The sequence below is a fragment of the Mustela nivalis genome, assembly GCF_964662115.1.
Source record: "Mustela nivalis genome assembly, chromosome: 8".
NCBI lineage: Eukaryota > Metazoa > Chordata > Mammalia > Carnivora > Mustelidae > Mustela > Mustela nivalis.
The window spans coordinates 131388022-131404740 of NC_139027.1; the positions used below are offsets into that span (position 1 = coordinate 131388022).

A 16719-nucleotide genomic window follows, 5' to 3' on the forward strand; every position below is an offset into this window, starting at 1 on the left:
GAGAGAGATCACAAGTAGGCAGAGAGGCAGGGGTGAAGCAGGCTCCCTGCTGAGCAGAGAGCCCGATGCGGGACTCAATCCCAGGACCCTGAGATCATGACCCAAGCTGAAGGCAGAGGCTTAACCCACTGAGCCACCCAGGCAACTCGAGTTAAGATGCTTTTAATTAGAAATTTTTAACCTTGTTTTTTTCTGGACCAATAACAAAAAAATTGTAGTACTTTAGAAGCATTTCCCCAGAGCAGTTTTTGCCTTTACTCAAGTTCCAGCTCTAAACATTACAGAAAAGTGCTTTTAGGTTTTTAGGTTTTAAAAATCATAAAACTCAGGCCCTGACGCCCACAAGAGCTTCTGCAGCAGGCCTTGGTCACCCTGTCATTGTCTTTCTGCACGCCGTAGTCATGTGCCTTTGCAGGCTTCTTGAGAACCTCTTTCTTAAATACTTTATATCTTTAAATGTGGGAAAATATACGTAGCATGAAATTTATCATCTTCACCGTTTCTCAGTGCACAGTCCAGGGATGCGAGCCATGTTCACACCATGGTGCCACCATCCCCACCGTCTAGCTCCAGGGCTCTTTCCATCTTGTAGACCTGCAGCGGGGCCTGCATTTAACAGGAAGTCCCCGTTCCTGCCTGACCCCAGCCCCCGGCAAACACCCTTCTACTTTCTGCCTCTAGGAATGACTGCTCTGGGGACCTCGTAGAAATAGAATCATAGAATATTTCTTTTGGTGACTGGTTTATTTCACGTAACATAATGTCCTCAAGGGTCCTCTCTATGATGTGGCCTGTGTCAGAATCCTGTTCCTTTTAAAATCTGAGTAATAGTCCATTTATGTCTGTGCTACATTTTCTTTATCCATTCATCCGTCTAAGGACACTCGGACTGCTTCGCCCTCTTGGCTGTTGTAAAACAGTGCTGCTATGAATATGGGTATACAAATCTCTCTTCAGACTCTGTTTTCAATTCTTTGGGATATATATCTGGTGCTAGAATTGGTGAGTTGTAGGGTGATTTTTCATTTTTTGAGGAACTGCCATACTGTTTTCCGTAGCAGACGTACCATTGTGCATTCCCACCAGTAGGGCCCGTGGGTTCCAGTTTCTCCACATCCTCAACCAACATCTGTTCTGTTCTCTCCTTTTTTGATAATAACTATCCTAATGGGTGTGAGGGGATTGGGTTCTTTAAAATTATTATTAACAGATTATGTGTTTGTTTTAGGGGTACAGGTCTGTGATTCATCAGTCTTACACAACACCCAGCACTCACCACAACACATGTCCTCCCCAGTGTCCATCACCCAGCCACCCCCACCCCCGCTACCCCCTCCACTCTAGCACCCCTCAGTTTGTTTCCTGAGATTAGGGGTCTCTTATGATTTGTCTCCCTCTGGTTTTGTCTTATTTAACTTTTTCCTCTCTTCCCCTAAGATCCTCTGCCTTGATTCTCAAATTCCACATATCATATGGTAACTGTCTTTCTCTGATTGACTTATTTCACTTAGCATAATACCCTCTAGTTCCATCCACATTGTTGTAAATGGCAAGGTTCATTTTTTGATGACTACGTAATATTCCAATGTATGTATATGTATTCATCTGTCAATGGACATCAGGGCTCTTTCCATAGTTTGGCTATTGTGAACATTGCTGCTATAAACATTTGGGTGCATATGCCCCTTTGGATCACTACATTTGTATCTTTGGGGTAAATACCCAGTAGTGCAATTGCTAGGTCATAGGATAGCTCTATTTCCTACTTTTAGAGGAACCTCCATGCTGTTTTCCAGAGTGGCTGCACCAGCTTGCATTCCCACCAACAGTGTAGGAGGGTTCCCCTTTTTCCACATCCTCGCCAGCATCTGTCATATCCTGACTTGTTAATTTTAGTCATTCTGACTGGTGTGAGGTGGTATCTCATTGTGGTTTTGATTTGTATTTCCCTGATGCTGAGTGATGTTGAGCACTTTCTCATGTGTCGGCCATTTGGATGTCTTCTTTGCAGAAATATCTGTTCATGTCTTCTGCCCATTTCTTGATTGGATTATTTGTTCCTTGAGTGTTGAGTTTAATTCTTATAGATTTTGGATACTAACCCTTTATCTGACATGTCATTTGCAAATATTTTCTCTCATTCTGTCAGTTGTCTTTTGGTTTTATTGACTATTTCCTTTGCTGCAAAAGCTTTTGATCTTGATGAAGTCCCAATAGTTCATGTTCACCCTTGCTTCCCTTGCCTTTGGCGATGTTTCTAGGAAGTTGTTGCGACTGAGGTCGAAGAGCTTGCTGCCTGTGTTCTCCTCAAGGATTTTGATGGATTCCTGTCTCACACTGAGGTCTTTCATCCATTTTGAGTCTCTTTGTGTGTGTGGTCCAGTTTCATTCTTCTGCATGTGGCTGTCCAATTTTCCCAACACTATTTGTTGAAGAGAATGTCATTTTACCATTGGATATTCTTTTCTGCTTTGTCAAAGATTAATTGACCACAGTGTTGAGGATCCATTTCTGAATTCTCTGTTCTGTTCCATTGATCTATGTGTCTGTTTTTGTGCCAGTAGCATACTGGCCAGTACCAATCTTGATGAATACAGCTTCATAATACAGCTTGAAGTCGGAATTGTGATGACACCAACTCTGGCTTTCTTTTTCAACATTCCTCTGGCTATTCGGGGTCTTTTCTGGTTCCATATAAATTTCCATTTATATGGAAATGTTCCATTTCTTTGAAAAAAAGTTGATGGTATTTTGATAGGGATTGCATTAAATGTATAGATTGCTTTAGGTAGCATAGACATCTTTTTTTTTTTTTAAGGAACTAAAAAAAGGAATTTGTTTATTGAGGGCAAGAGGATGCAAACAACATAAAAATCGAAAGCTTATCTGACTTTTCTTTCTCTGCTTCTCAAATGGGGGTTGGATTTTACTTGTACATTTTCTGAGGGTCCCCAACTGCCAATGGAATCCTTTATACCAGGGAAAGCTGTGGGACAGATTCCTTAAGAGACCCTTCAGAACTCTCATTGGGCAGGAATGGTGCTCAAAATCGCCTATTTCTTTCCCTTCTGCTTCATGTGTACTACAAAAAAGTCATTGCATGCAATGGTGAGCCCTACAATTAGTGAGAAGAAGCTCTGGAAGCCCACTTTGCCATCTCGGCACTGGTCGAGGTCCTTCATTATTTTGTCCATGGCCAGAGGGTCTTTCTGATTTTCCAAAAATCCAGGGAACTCCTTTTCCATGAGTACTCGCAGGTCCTCCTTTGTTAAGTAGCCTTTATCACCAGCAAACTTGCGAAACGTGAACATCATGGTTTCCATGGTATGTTCCATTTGAGACGGCATTTTGGTGAGGTCTGTTGGAACCTTGGCCCAAGGCATAGCAGGGATGAATGCCTGGCTGGGACGTGCGGCCAGTGAGCCTAACATAGACATCTTTTTTTTTTTAAGATTTTATTTATTTATTTGACAGACAGAAATCACAAGTAGGCAGAGAGGCAGTCAGAGAGAGAGAAGGGGGAAGCAGGCTCCCTGCTGAGCAGAGAGCCCGATGCGGGGCTCGTATCCCAGGACCCTGGGATCATGACCTGAGCCGAAGGCAGAGGCTTTAACCCACTGAGCCACCCAGGCGCCCCAAGCATAGACATCTTAACAATGTTTGTTCTTCCAATCCATGAGCGTGGAACGTTTTTCCATTTCTTTGTATCTTCCTCAATTTTTTTTATGGGTATTCTGTAGTTTTCTGAGAACAGATTCTTTGCCTCTTTTGTTAGATTTGTTCCTAGGTATCTTATAGTTTGGGGTGCAGTTATGAATGGGATTGACTCCTTAATTTCTCTTTCTTCTGTCTCATTGTTGTATAGAAATGCAACTGATTTCTGTGCATTGATCTTATATCCTGTTACTTCACTGAATTCCCATATGAATTCTAGCAGTTTGGGGGTGGGGTCTTTGAGTTTTCCACATAAAGTATCATATCATCTGCAAAGAATGAGAGTTTGATCTCTACTTTGCTGATTTGGATGCTTTTTATTTCTTTTTGTTGTCTGATTACTGAGGGGAGGACTTCTAGTACAATGTTGAATAGCAGTGGTGATAGTGGTCATCCCTGCCAAGTTCCTGACCTTTGGGAGCAAGCTCGCAGTTTCTCCCACTTTGAGAATGATATTTGCTGTGGGTTTTTCGTAGGTGGATTTGATGATATGGAGGTATGAACCCTCTATCCCTGCACTGTGAAGAGTTTTGATCATGAAAGGATGCTATACTTTGTCAAATGCTTTTTCAGCATCTACTGAGAGGATCATATGGTTCTTGTTCTTTCTTTTATCAATGTATCAGATTGATTGATTTGCAGATGGTGAACCAACCTTGCAGCCCAGGAATAAATCCCATGTGGTCGAGGTGAATAATCCTTTTAATGTACTGTTGGATCCTATTGGCTAGTATTTTGGTGAGAATTTTTGCATCCATGTTCATCAAAGATTTTGGTCTGTAATTCTCCTTTTTTGATGGGGAGATTCTCCTTTGTCTGGTTTTGGGATCAAGATAATGCCAGCCTAATAAAATGAGTTTGGAAGTTTTCATCCCATTTCTATTTTTTAGAACAGTTTCAGGAGAAAAGGTACTAATTCTTTTTTAAATGTTTTGTAGAATTTTCCTGGGAAGCCATCTGCCCTGGACTCTTGTTTGTTGGGAGATTTTTGATGACTGCTTCAATCTCCTTACCAGTTATGGGTCTGTTCAGGCTTTCTATTTCTTCCTGGTTCAGTTTTGGTAGTTTATACATCTCTAGGAATGCATCCATTTCTTCCAGATTGTCAAATTTGCTGGCGTATAGTTGCTCATAATATGTTCTTATAATTGTTTGTATTTCTTTGGTGTTGGTCGTGATCTCTCCTCTTTCATTCATGAGTCTATTCATTTGGGTCCTTTCTCTCTTCTTTTGACCAGTCTGGCCAGGGGTTTATCTATCTTATGAATTCTTGCAAAGAACCAGCTCCTAGTTTCATTGATTTGTTCTACTGTTCTTTTGGTTTCTATTTCATTGATTTCTGCTCTGATCTTTATTATTTCTCTTCTCCTCCTGGGTTTAGGCTTTCTTTGCTGTTCTTTCTCCTGCTCCTTTAGGTGTAGGGTTAGGTTATGTACTTGAGACCTTTCTAGTTTCTTAAGAAAGGCTTGTATCATTATATACTTTCTTCTCAGGACCACCTTTGCTGTGTCCCACATATTTTGAACAGTTGTGTTTTCATTTTCATTTGTTTCCATGCATTTTTTCAATTCTTCTTTAATTTCCTGGTTGACGTATTCATTCTTTAGTAGTATGCTCTTTAGCCTCCATGTATTTGAGTTCTTTCCAACTTTCCTCTTGTGATTAGGTTCTAGCTTCAGAGCATTGTTGTCTGAAAATATGCAGGGAGTGATCCCAATCTTTTGGTACTGGTTGAGACCTGATTTGTGACCAGGATGTGATCTATTCTGGAGAATGTTCCATGTGCTCTAGAGAAGAATGTGTATTCTGTTGTTTTGGGATGGAATGTTCTGAATATATCTGTGATGTGCCTCTAGTCCAGTGTGGCATTTAAGGCCTTTATTTCCTTGTTGATCTTTTGCTTGGATGATCTGTCCATTCCAGTGAGGGGGGTGTTAAAGTCCCCTACTATTGTTGTATTATTAATGAAGTGTTTGATTTTGTTATTAATTGGTTTATATAGTTGGCTGCTCCCATGTTAGGGGCATAGACATTTAAAATTGTTAAATCTTCTTGTTGGACAGAGCCTTTAAGTATGATATAGTGTCCTTCCTCATCTCTTACTATAGTCTTTGGCTTAACATCTAATTAATCTAAGGATTATCACCCCAGCTTTCTTTTAATATCCATTAGCATGGTAAATTGTTTTCCACCCCCTCATTTTAAATGTGGAGGTGTCTTTGGGTCTAAAGTGAGTTTCTTGTAGACAGCATATTGATAGGTTTTGGTTTTTTTATCCATTCTGATATGCTGAGCCTTTTGATTGGGGCATTTAACCCATTTACATTCAGGGTAGCTATTGAAAGATATTAATTTTGTGCCATTGTATTGCCTGTAAGGTGACTGTTACTGTATATTGTCTCTGCTCCTTTCTTGTCTACTACTTTCAGGCTCTCTCTTTGCTTAGAGGACCCCTTTCACTATTTCCTGTAGGACTGGTTTGGTGTTTGTAAATTCTTCTAATTTTTGTTTGTCCTGGAAGCTTTTTATCTCTCCTTCTATTTTCAATGATAGCCTAGCTGGATATAGTATTCTTGGCTGCATATTTTTTTCATTTAGTGCTATGAATATATCATGCCAGCCCTTCCTGGCCCACCAGGTCTCTGTGGATAGGTCTGCTGCCAATCTAATATTTCTACCACTGTATGTTACAGACTTCTTGTCCTGAGCTGCTTTCAGGATTTTCTCTTTGTCACTAAGACTAGTAAGTTTTACTATTAGATGATGGGGTGTGGACCTATTTTTACTGATTTTGAGGGGGTATTCTGTGTGCCTCCTGGATTTTGATGCTTGTTCCCTTTGCCAAATTAGGGAAATTCTCTACTATAATTTGCTCCAATATGCCTTCTGCCCCTCTCTCTCTTTCTTCTTCTTCTGGGACCCCAATTATTCTAATATTGTTTCATCTTATGTTATCACTTATATCTCAAATTCTCCCCTCATGGTCCAAGAGTTGTTTTGTCTCTCCTTTGCTCAGCTTCATTATTCTGTCATTTGGTCTTCTACATACATCACTAATTCTCTCTTCTGCCTCATTTATCCTAGCAGTAAGAGCCTCCATTTTTTATTGCACCTCATTAATACCTTTTTTGATTTCAGCTTGGTTAGATTTTAGTTCTTTTATTTCTCTGGAAAGGGATTTTATTTCTCCAGACAGGGTTTCTCTGATCCTTCCATCCCTTTTTTGAGCCCAGCTAGCACCTTGAGAATTGTCATTCTGAACTCTAGATCTGACATATTACCAATGTCTGTATTGATTAGGTCCCTAGTCTTTGGTACTGCCTCTTGTCCTTTTTTTTTTTTTTTTTTTTTTGTGGTGAGTTTTAATGCTTTGTCATTTTATCCAGATAAGAATAGATGGATGAGAGAACAAAATACTAAAAGGGTAGCTGTGACCCCAGAAAACAAAATACTAAAAGGGTAGCAGTGACCTTAGAAAAATATACTCTAACCAAATCAGAAGAGACCTGAAATCAGGGGGAGAACAAAAGGGGAAACAAAAACACACAAAATACACACACACACATACATGTATATATTTTAGACTGGTGAGTGCTCGCTTCAGCAGCACATATACTAAAATTGGAACGATATTTTAGACTGGTGAATAGAACAGAGCCACACACGATTTGGGGTGTATTTTGGTCTGTTAGAAGAAACAACCTCTCAAAATTTTAAAGAAAGAAAAAAATATATATATACAAAAATATGGGTAAACATGATGAAGGGATGGAATATGACTGTAAAGATCAAAATTCTAAAAGATTCTAAAAAAGGAATTGATAAGTTGATTGAAAAAAGAAAAAAAAGGAAAGAATGTGATCAGGCTGGAGACTAGAACAAAGCCATGTGCTACATTTAGGGTATATTTTAATCCGTTAGAAAAAATTGTTTCCCGGGCGCCTGGGTGGCTCAGTGGGTTAAAGCCGCTGCTTTCGGCTCGGGTCATGGTCTCAGGGTCCTGGGATCGAGTCCCACATCGGGCTCTCTGCTCAGCAGGGAGCCTGCTTCTCTCTCTCTCTCTCTCTCTGCCTGCCTCTCCATCTACTTGTGATCTCTCCCTGTCAAATAAATAAATAAAATCTTTAAAAAAAAAAAAAAAGAAAAAATTGTTTCCCAAATTTTTAAAGGAAAAAAACCCCTATATGTATACAAAAAAATAAGGTTAAATACAATGAAGGGATAAAACAGGACTATAACAATAAAAATTTTTTAAAAATTTTTAAAGGTATTGATAAAATAGTTTTAAAATATTAAAATGGAATAGAAAAAATTTAAAAACATAGAATAAGAAAAAAAATTTTTTAATTTAACTTTGAAAGGTGAAAGGATCATGGGAAAACTATGAATTCTATGTGTTGCTTTCCCCTAGCTCTGGAGTTCCACAGTGATCAATGAGCTTGGTCTTGGCTGGATGTTCTTGCTGGTCTTCTGGGGGAGGGGCATGTTGTAGTGATTCTGAACTGTTTTTGCCTGAGGAGGAATTGTACCGCCCTTGCCAGGGGCTGGGCTAAGTAATCCGCTCAGGTTCTTGGGTTCATGCTGGGGAGCTTTTGTTCCCTAAAGGCTTTCTGCAGAGCTCTGGAGGACAGGAATGAAGATGGCGGTCTCCCAGTCTCTGGCCCAGAGGAGCTGAGAGCTGGGGGCCCCACTCCTCAGTGCACCCTCGTAGAAAAGCAGTCAATCACTCTCATCTCCCTGGTCTCCGGTTGCACTCCGAACTCCCCCAGCCTGTGACTGAGCGTTTCTCTCTCTGGTGCACAGCCCCATTTGGAGTCTCCAAACCCAGCACATTCCTGCCACGCTGAAGGTGGGTCTCCCCAGATCTGCCACTTGTGGGGTTCCTGCTTGAAGAACAGTGACCCATCTCTGCCTCAGATCATGGTTAAGTAACCCCGAGCCGAGAGCCCCCTCCTTGTCTCTGTCTCTGCAGCTGGCTTCCCCACTCCAATAACTTGCAGCTCTGCTACAGACACCCCAGGTCTTTCTGTGACCCCACAGGACCTGAGACCACACTGTCCCCGCGAGGGCTCCACCCTCCACCCCTTAGCCCCTAGAGTGACGTCCCTCAGTGGAACAGACTTCTAAAATTTCCAGTTTTGTGCTCTGCTCCACCACTTGCCTGGAGCCGGCCCCACCCCCTGCTGTCTGTCTTCCCATATGTTACCTTGAATTCATTTCTCCGCCTGTCCTACCTTCCAGAAAGTGGTCGCTTAGAATTGTTGCTATTCTTTGCTTCAATCTCCTATTGAGTTCGTAGGTGTTCGAGATGGTCTGATAGCTATTTAGCAGAATTCCTGGGACCCGACGAAATTTAGGTCTCCTACTCCTCTGTCATCTTGGATTCTCGATCTAGTGTTCTTTTTAATATAGTGATTCTATTCTGTCTTTTTAAATGAATTCATTTCAGTAAAAATAGAAGTGGAAGTTATTTTTTAAGATTACATAACAGGAGTTCCCAGATTTGGTCACAACAGTGAGGGTAGTTCTGGAATGTTTGAGAAACTCTGGTCCACAACGACACGTCTTATGACCTGACTCATGAACAGGGGATCCAATCAGTGGCCAGATGAGTATGGAAAACCCACAATGAACATGAACAAGCCAAAGACTCCATTCAGTCCTATGATAAAAGTTTTAAAGCAAAGTTTCATTTAACAGCACCTTTCTTCTGTAGATTTTGCAAGAAAGGAATCCGTAACCCAGGCACATCTAAAATTTCCATTCAGCCCATTGATTCTGCCATCAGGGACATGTTAGAGCAACTTCCTTCCCACTTGGGGAGATGTAGGTCAACACACTGAGGGTAATCAGAGTTGAGACTGCATAGAAATTTGGCCTCCAGCTCCCGGTTTTAACTTTTTTTAAAAGCATCACTTTTTTCAATGGTCAGTTTTCTGCTCTGATAAGGCCACATAACAAACATTCAGTGGCTAATGGTATTTATTTCTCTCACACGTTTGGGGAACCCGCTGTGGCTCCACTGGGACCACGTCCAGGCTCTGGTCTGTTCTGTATATCCTCTCCCTGTGGGACCATCACTCCTGCGGCCATCAGGGACACCTTCTTCTCCTGACAGACGGGAGAAGTGAAGGGAGCCTAGCCACACCACCCACACACACTTCCCGTGGCAGGTCTCTAGCGGTCCAGCATTGGTCAAAGCAAGTCACATGGCCAACTCGGTATCAGCAGGGTGAGGAGTAGACTCCACATCCTGTAGCAAAAGGCTTGGCAAAGTAGTGATGCAATTCTGCTACCTCAGAAGACAGGATTCACAGCTCTGACCCGCTCGGGGCTCCCACGGAGGGAAGAACGGTCCCAGCAGGGCTGAGTCCTACCTAGAGCAGCAGAACAGAGTAGCCCAGAGCTCAAGCAACTGGGGCAGCCTAGGTTCAAATCCCGGCTCTGTGCTTGCTAGCCGGGTGACCCAGGTAAGTGGCTTCTCGGTCTGTAAAAACGGATCAAAATCCCCGTAAGCGTCTGACACGAGGGGGTAGTACATGTTCCCAGCAGAGCACAAGTGCTCACAGATAAGAGCTGTGTTGTTATTATAATAACTACTGTCGATGATACTCCTCTGCTCTTCTTCGGGGCGTCTGCCAGCCTCAGTTTCTTTATCTCTAAAATGGGCATTCTGTTCATTGCAATGCCGTAAGGATTGCCGGGATGACAGTAAATGAATAACCTAACTCAGTACTTCCCAACAGAGTGCGGAAGCATTGTGCCTCCCGGGAGATCTCTGGCAACATCTGGAGACGTTGTTTTATTTTTCACCTGCAGGAGGTGTCACAGGCATCTCCTGGGTGGAGACCAGGGACCCCCCCACCCCAGGACCAGGGCAGCCCCCTCAGCAAAGCCCCGTCCTGCCCCACATGCCAGTAACGCCGCGGCTGAGCACTTCCGATGTGGGTACAGCGGGTACCGTGCTTGGCAGCGCACCTCGCAGACAGTAGAGCCGGGGAGCGACCACTATTTCTGGCACTGCTGTTTGCCTTTTTGTTGCTACACTTGCTGCCCCGAGGAGAGACCCCCAGGAGAGGGGGGGGGTCTCTGAACACTGCTGCCCACCCACCTGGGAAGGAGGCAGATACAAAGGGGTGGTTATCCTTCGGGTGGTCATCCTCGGGGAGCAAGGAAAGATCTGGGCAGGGGAACTGCCCTGAGGGCCAAGTCTGTCACCAGGCTGCCACTTGGACGCCTCAGTCACGTCGCCTGATGTCCTCCTCTGTGAAGGGGGTCAGGCACCCTGCACCAGCCGGCCGTGCAGACTCTGGAGCCTGCTTCAAGCCTCTGCACTCTCTCTTCCGTGTCACCCTGGGCAGGCCACTGAACCTCTGTGCTGTCACCCCTCACGTGGGGATGGTGACCGGGCACATACTGCTTGAGGACGACCCGATCAGTGCTTGGCCCTCGGGCGGACGGCTGCTCCCAGCAAGCTCCTGGGCTGCGGTGAGGGGTCCCCGCGAGCCTCGTCTTGTCTTTCTCCCCTTCTTGCGTGCGCAGGGAAGGAGAGCTGTTTCGAGAGGATAATGCAGCGATTTGGCAGAAAAGCCGTCTACATTGTCATCGGTGATGGCGTGGAAGAGGAGCAGGGGGCGAAGAAGGTACTGTCAGTCTGTCCGTCTTTCACGCTGTGCTGCTTCTCCCCTGGAGACAGGCTCGTGGCTCTCCTGGGCTCTCCCAGGATTCCCTGCCCCCCACCGGGCGCTGGCTGGGTCCCCTCCTTCCCAGGCTCTTAGCTCCCCCGTCCCTTCCCATTTGCAATTGCAGAAACATCCTGAGTAATTTCCTTCTGCAAATCCCCTCGGTGCCTCTGGCTGCCCCCCCACTAGTAGCCCTGGATTTTTTCTAGGACAACTGCTCCGGAGCCCGGAGACACTCTGTCAGGCAGGCTGGTGGGGGGGCTGGTGCACGTGTGCACGCTTTATTTCATACTTACTGATCATATGTTCCAGGAACCCTTCCCAGTTAATAAAGACAGCATTAAGCTAATGAGAAAGAAAATCCTGCATTTGTGATCTTGGGCCCAGGAGGAGAGGGGCAGGGGGTTCTTGTGGCCTCGGCTCTGCTCTTGGAAAAGAAACAGCTGCCAGAGACCTGGGTCTGGACCTGTCAACAGCATCCCAGAGAGGCTGCCACCCCCCACCCAGAGGCCTGGGATGTGGATTGTTAATGTCACAGAGCTTAATTGGGAGGACCTGGTTTCCCCCTGCCCTCCCCCAGCAACAAATTCCAGGGAAATGCAGAAATGTTTAGAGTCTCGGTGGACAAAGCCTGAAAAAAGAGGGAGGGCCCCAAGGGTCCCAGGAGAGGGCCTGGGGGCAGAGCTAAAGGCCTTGCCACCTGCAAGGTTCCTCCCCTTCCCAGCTCCCGCAGACTCCGCCTCTAGGCCTCACACTCCAGCAGGACTTCCCTCTGTAGGGAAGAAATCCCTGACCAGCTACCACTCTGGCCTTCCAGTGACACAGGAACTCCCTCTGCAGCTGTCCATAGTCTTTGTTCGGGGCCTTTATGACCGGGGTCTTCATCGCAGACACCACAGCGCGTGGATAAGCTCTGTTAGTTGAGCATCTACTGCGTGCCAGCAGCTGGAGCCCATGCTGGGGAGCCTGCCTGGAGCAGGAAGGTCAGGCTCTCACCCCTCACTCAGCTCCAGCCTGGAGCAGGTGGGAGACACAAGAGGGTAACGTGTGTAAGGTGGTGACCAGAGCTTCAGAGAAAAATAAAGCAGGGACTGGGGACAGATGGGACTGTGGGGGTGGGGCAGGTGGCCAGTGGACACAGTGGTCAAGGTAGGCCTCGCTGCCAGGTGACATCTGAGCGAAGAGAGGAGGAGAGGAAGTGAGCCAAGGAGGTATCAGAGGGAGGGCAGTCCCAGAGAGGAACCAAGAGATTCCAAGGGCTGGAGGCTAGAGCTTTGTGCAGGGAGCCAGCCTGGTCACGGCCGTGGGCTGCAGGGGTGGGGAGTGCCAGGAGGAGGTGTCCTGGAGGAAACCTGAGCACTTTTTCAAACATATTTAAAAATGAATGAATGAATTGGGACACCTGAGTGGCTCAGTTGGTTAAGCGGCTGTCTTCGGCCCTGGTCATGATCCCAGCGTCCTGGGATTGAGTCCCGCATCGGGTTCCTTGCTCAGCAGGGAGCCTGCTTCTCCCTCTGCCTCTGCCTACCACTCTGCCTGCCTGTGCTCTCTCTCGATCTGACAAATAAATAAATAAAATCTTTAAAAACAAAACCAAAAAATGAATTGATTTAGCAAGAAAAATATTAAGTAAATAATTGTCATAGAGATGATACACTAGGACTGTCCAAGGCAGTAGCAGGAATCACATGAATTACCACAAATTATTGGTGTTCCGGAAACACCATGCCAGGTCAAGAGCACGGTCTGTGTGATGAGACTAGCCCCTGCCAGGGGCTCTAGAGTCCCCTCTCCAAGTTGAGCTCTAAGTCCGAACTCTGCCCTCAACCTGGAACAGCCATCGGAATAAAGCTTTGCTTCAAGCACAGTTGGCCTGGAAAACCAGCCTAGGCCTGCCGCCCCCGGCTCCCCTGCCCTGCCCTCTGGCCCTTGCCCGAACAGGGACAGGGACCTCAGTGGAGCAGCCACTGAGATGCTCCTGCCTTCTTGCAACTGGAGAGAGTTTGTTAGGGCAACATAGGAAATGTTTTGAAATGACCCCCTTACTCCGCTGAAATGAAATACAAATGGCCATGGGCACTAGAACCACAATGGCCAAGAGGTCAAGATCGAATGGTATTATCAAAGAGAAATAAAGGGAAAGTTATTGACACTCACAGTAACGTGCGCTTCAACATGTAAGTGGGCACAAAAGCCCAGTGCTTGGACCCAAGCGTGCCATGCCCGTGAGCCGGCCAACACGGGGGACCCAGGTGTGCAGTCTCGGCCACTCAGGAGCCACGTGAGGGGCTATGGCCCTAACCTGATCTCTCCAAACTGCTAAGCCAGTCGTGGAGAGATTCGGAATAAAAAAATACAGACTTCCCTTGCTTTACACAGTAGCTGCCCTCCTAGAAACACAGGTTTTATTAAAAGCATGGAAAGGATACTCTAGATTTCTACATGACGGGTCCAGTGCTAAGAGCCCAGGCTCGGGTTATTACGTCAGGTTTGTATATATTCTCTGGACTTTCGACAGTCAGGTCCCAGGTGCATGAGATGAGGCAGGACCCCACCGGCACTGCCCCCCAAATCATCAGGAGTCCAAATTCATACCTCTAGAAACTTCCACAGTGACCCCTGGGGGCGGCAGGCTTTTTCTCCTTTGAGAACAGCTGGTCTCGACTGGCCTTCCTGTACCAAGTGGGCACCTCCCTGGCCTCACCCTCCCGCCAGCCCGGCTCCCAGAGAAAGATGCGACCAGGAGCGCATGTGCAACCCTAAACGCTAGCTCTGCCATTTGGGGCTGTGTGGCCTTCAGCAGGTGACGCCCCCTCTCCGAGCAGCCCTTCCTCATCTGTCACAGCTGCCGGGACCAGGCACCCAGGGCTGGGTAGAGGAACCCTGCAGAGGGAGTCCCCAGCAGCCCGAGCCTCCGTCTTGCTCCCCGGGACGGTGGGGCGGGAGAGGCGGGATAACACAGCCCTTGGAAGCGGAGCAGCTTCGGTCTCCGGTAGAACCAGTGGAGAACGAAAATATGAATGCTAATTTGCACAAAAGGTGAGAACTCACCCACATCTCTTCATTTGCTCAGAGCCCGCAGGAGACGCTTGTGACCGAGACAGGTGCAGGGGTGGAGAGGATGGTCTCCAGCAGGGCGGGGCGGGGGCGGGGAGTTCTCAGCAGGGCCAGCGCCACCCAGGTTCTGTGGAGCGGGGCTGGGGTGGACAGCAGTTTGAACAGCAGAGAGAACGGGCTCTCCTGTCTCCCATAAGACACATGAGCTCCAGCACCGGGGACCCAGGCTCTCTCCGTCTTGTTGCTCTGCCTGTCCCAGGACTGCTCTCTGGCCGCGGCCCCCCCATCTGCACGGCGGCCCTGCAATGGAAAGGGGGAGGCTGCGGCATCTCTAAGGAGACAGGGGATACGGGGGGACTGCACGGCTGCTCGGATCCCAGTGGCCAGTTCCGGGTCACATTATCACACCTTATGACGGTGCTAGCTGGCAGATGTCGCCTTTATTCTCAGCCACCATGTCCTCAGCTAAGAAAAACAGGGCTGCTTCTGAGAGAGGGGGACACCGGGGGGGGGGGGGTCTCCATCACAGCTGGCGTGTGGCAGGGTGGTCACTGGCACCTAGGGGCGCCTGACCTAACCACAGGCCCGGATCCCTCCTCTTGACTAGTGGCGTCATGGTTTTAGTGAATCCTCAAACCCCCCTGCAGAGCGGGTATCATCTGCTTCATTTTACAGAGGCTGCATTTGAGACTCAGAGAGGTTCGTGAACGTACCTCAGGTCACACAGCTATACCTGCAAACCAATGTGTTTTGCTCCAAATGCCAAGCAGGCTGGAGGTGGACCTAGGAGTTTCAAACACTCTGTCCCCACCCCTGAGCTGGTCAGACAAGAGAGGGAGTCCACCAGAGGCGGCCAGGGTGCACCACACACCCCCATACACTGGCCTCCCCTGAAAACCTCTGCAACTATCTGAAGCAGCAGCCCCAGCCCATTAGCGAGAAACGCTGCGCACCGGCCGCTCTCCCGACCCGATAGATGGGAGTCATTAGGCCAGGCTGCTGGGCACCTGAACAGCGTGAAATACTGCGACAGGACCAGGGGCTGGGACTCTCGGGGCTGAAAGTGTTGTTAATATCTCCATTTTAGTGGGTCATTTGTCCCTACCTCTCCGCAGGTGATAAATCCACGCTTGCTCTACGCCTGGGATGGAGGTTCTCTTCTACCTTTGCTCATTTCTTCCCAGAAAAATGAATTACACTCTTTAAAGGGGGACAGGATTGGCCGGGCAGGAACCAAAATCCATCTTTGCAGAGACAGGAAGGTTTGGCTGGGGGAGGAGAGGGTGGAGAGCTGGGGGAGCCGGAAGGCGTTAAAGAAATGGCATCTGTTGCCCGTGATGGATAGTATGCGGCTGCTTTTGAGCGAAAGAAAAAGAGGTGTTTGCTGAGAACTTTGAGAAGTCTGCCTTCCTTCTCATCCCCCCCCTTCATTCCTTCTCTGTGTGTTTCTTGAGCACCTACTATGTGCCAGGAACCCTGCTATGCTGCAGTGAACATGACATTCCAAGCTCTGTCTTCAGGGCCTTTGCACTTGCTTTGTCTTCTGCCTCAATTATCTCCCCCCAAGGTTTACACCTCCTTCTTGCCTTCTGCGGCCTGCTTAACTGTCACCCCCTAGAGAGGCCTTTCCAGACCCCAACTATCAGAATAGTCACCCTCCCCCAGCTGCTTTCTGCCCTGCCTCCCTGTTCTGTTGCCTTCATAGTGCTCACCACAACACAAAACCACCCTGTTCATTTCGTAGCTGTGGATTTCTTCTGTGACTCCAGTGGGGACCGTGTGTGTGCATGCTGGCTGTGCAGGAGGCAGGGGACCTTCAGACACAGTCCCTGCCCTCTGGACCATCTCCCCATCTCAAGATCCCTCATTTAATCACAGCCACCAAATCCCTTTATTCACAGGTTCTAGAGATCCGTTGGACATCTTTAGGGGCTATTATTCTGCCTACCACAGAGCAGAAAGATGAAGATAAACGATGATATAAAGAGTTGGCAGAGCAGTAAGTGCAGAGCTCCCAGAGGCAGAAAAGAACTTGATGTGCTCCACGAGCCAAAAGGATGCCTGTATAGTTGCTATATGGACATGGCACCTCACAGGGCAGAATTCCAGGCATCCAAATATTCATCAAGCGCCATCTGCTCACTCAGTAAATAATTTAAGGCCCATGACTATCTTGTGGAGGCTCAGTATCTTAGCTGCGTGTAGCAAAAAGCCTATGTAATGGTGAGTTAAACACTTGCTACCCAGTAAGATTTGAAACAGTTGT

General features: G+C 47.0%; 1 protein-coding gene and 1 pseudogene across 6 annotated transcripts in view; one reads left to right on the forward strand and one right to left on the reverse strand.

Annotated features, from left to right (window-relative positions):
• EYA2 (EYA transcriptional coactivator and phosphatase 2) overlaps positions 1–16719 on the forward strand; it is a 272621-nt gene that overhangs the window by 253316 nt on the left and 2586 nt on the right. For all 5 annotated transcript variants that reach the window (XM_082744870.1, XM_082744873.1, XM_082744874.1 and 2 more), the window contains one exon: positions 11257–11357. In XM_082744870.1, the coding sequence (XP_082600996.1) occupies positions 11257–11357 (101 nt within the window). The remainder of the gene's footprint in view (positions 1–11256; positions 11358–16719) is intronic.
• Positions 2636–3376, reverse strand: LOC309871061 (protein S100-A10 pseudogene; annotated as a pseudogene). Its single transcript has one exon. The product of its transcript is annotated as a protein S100-A10 pseudogene (transcript).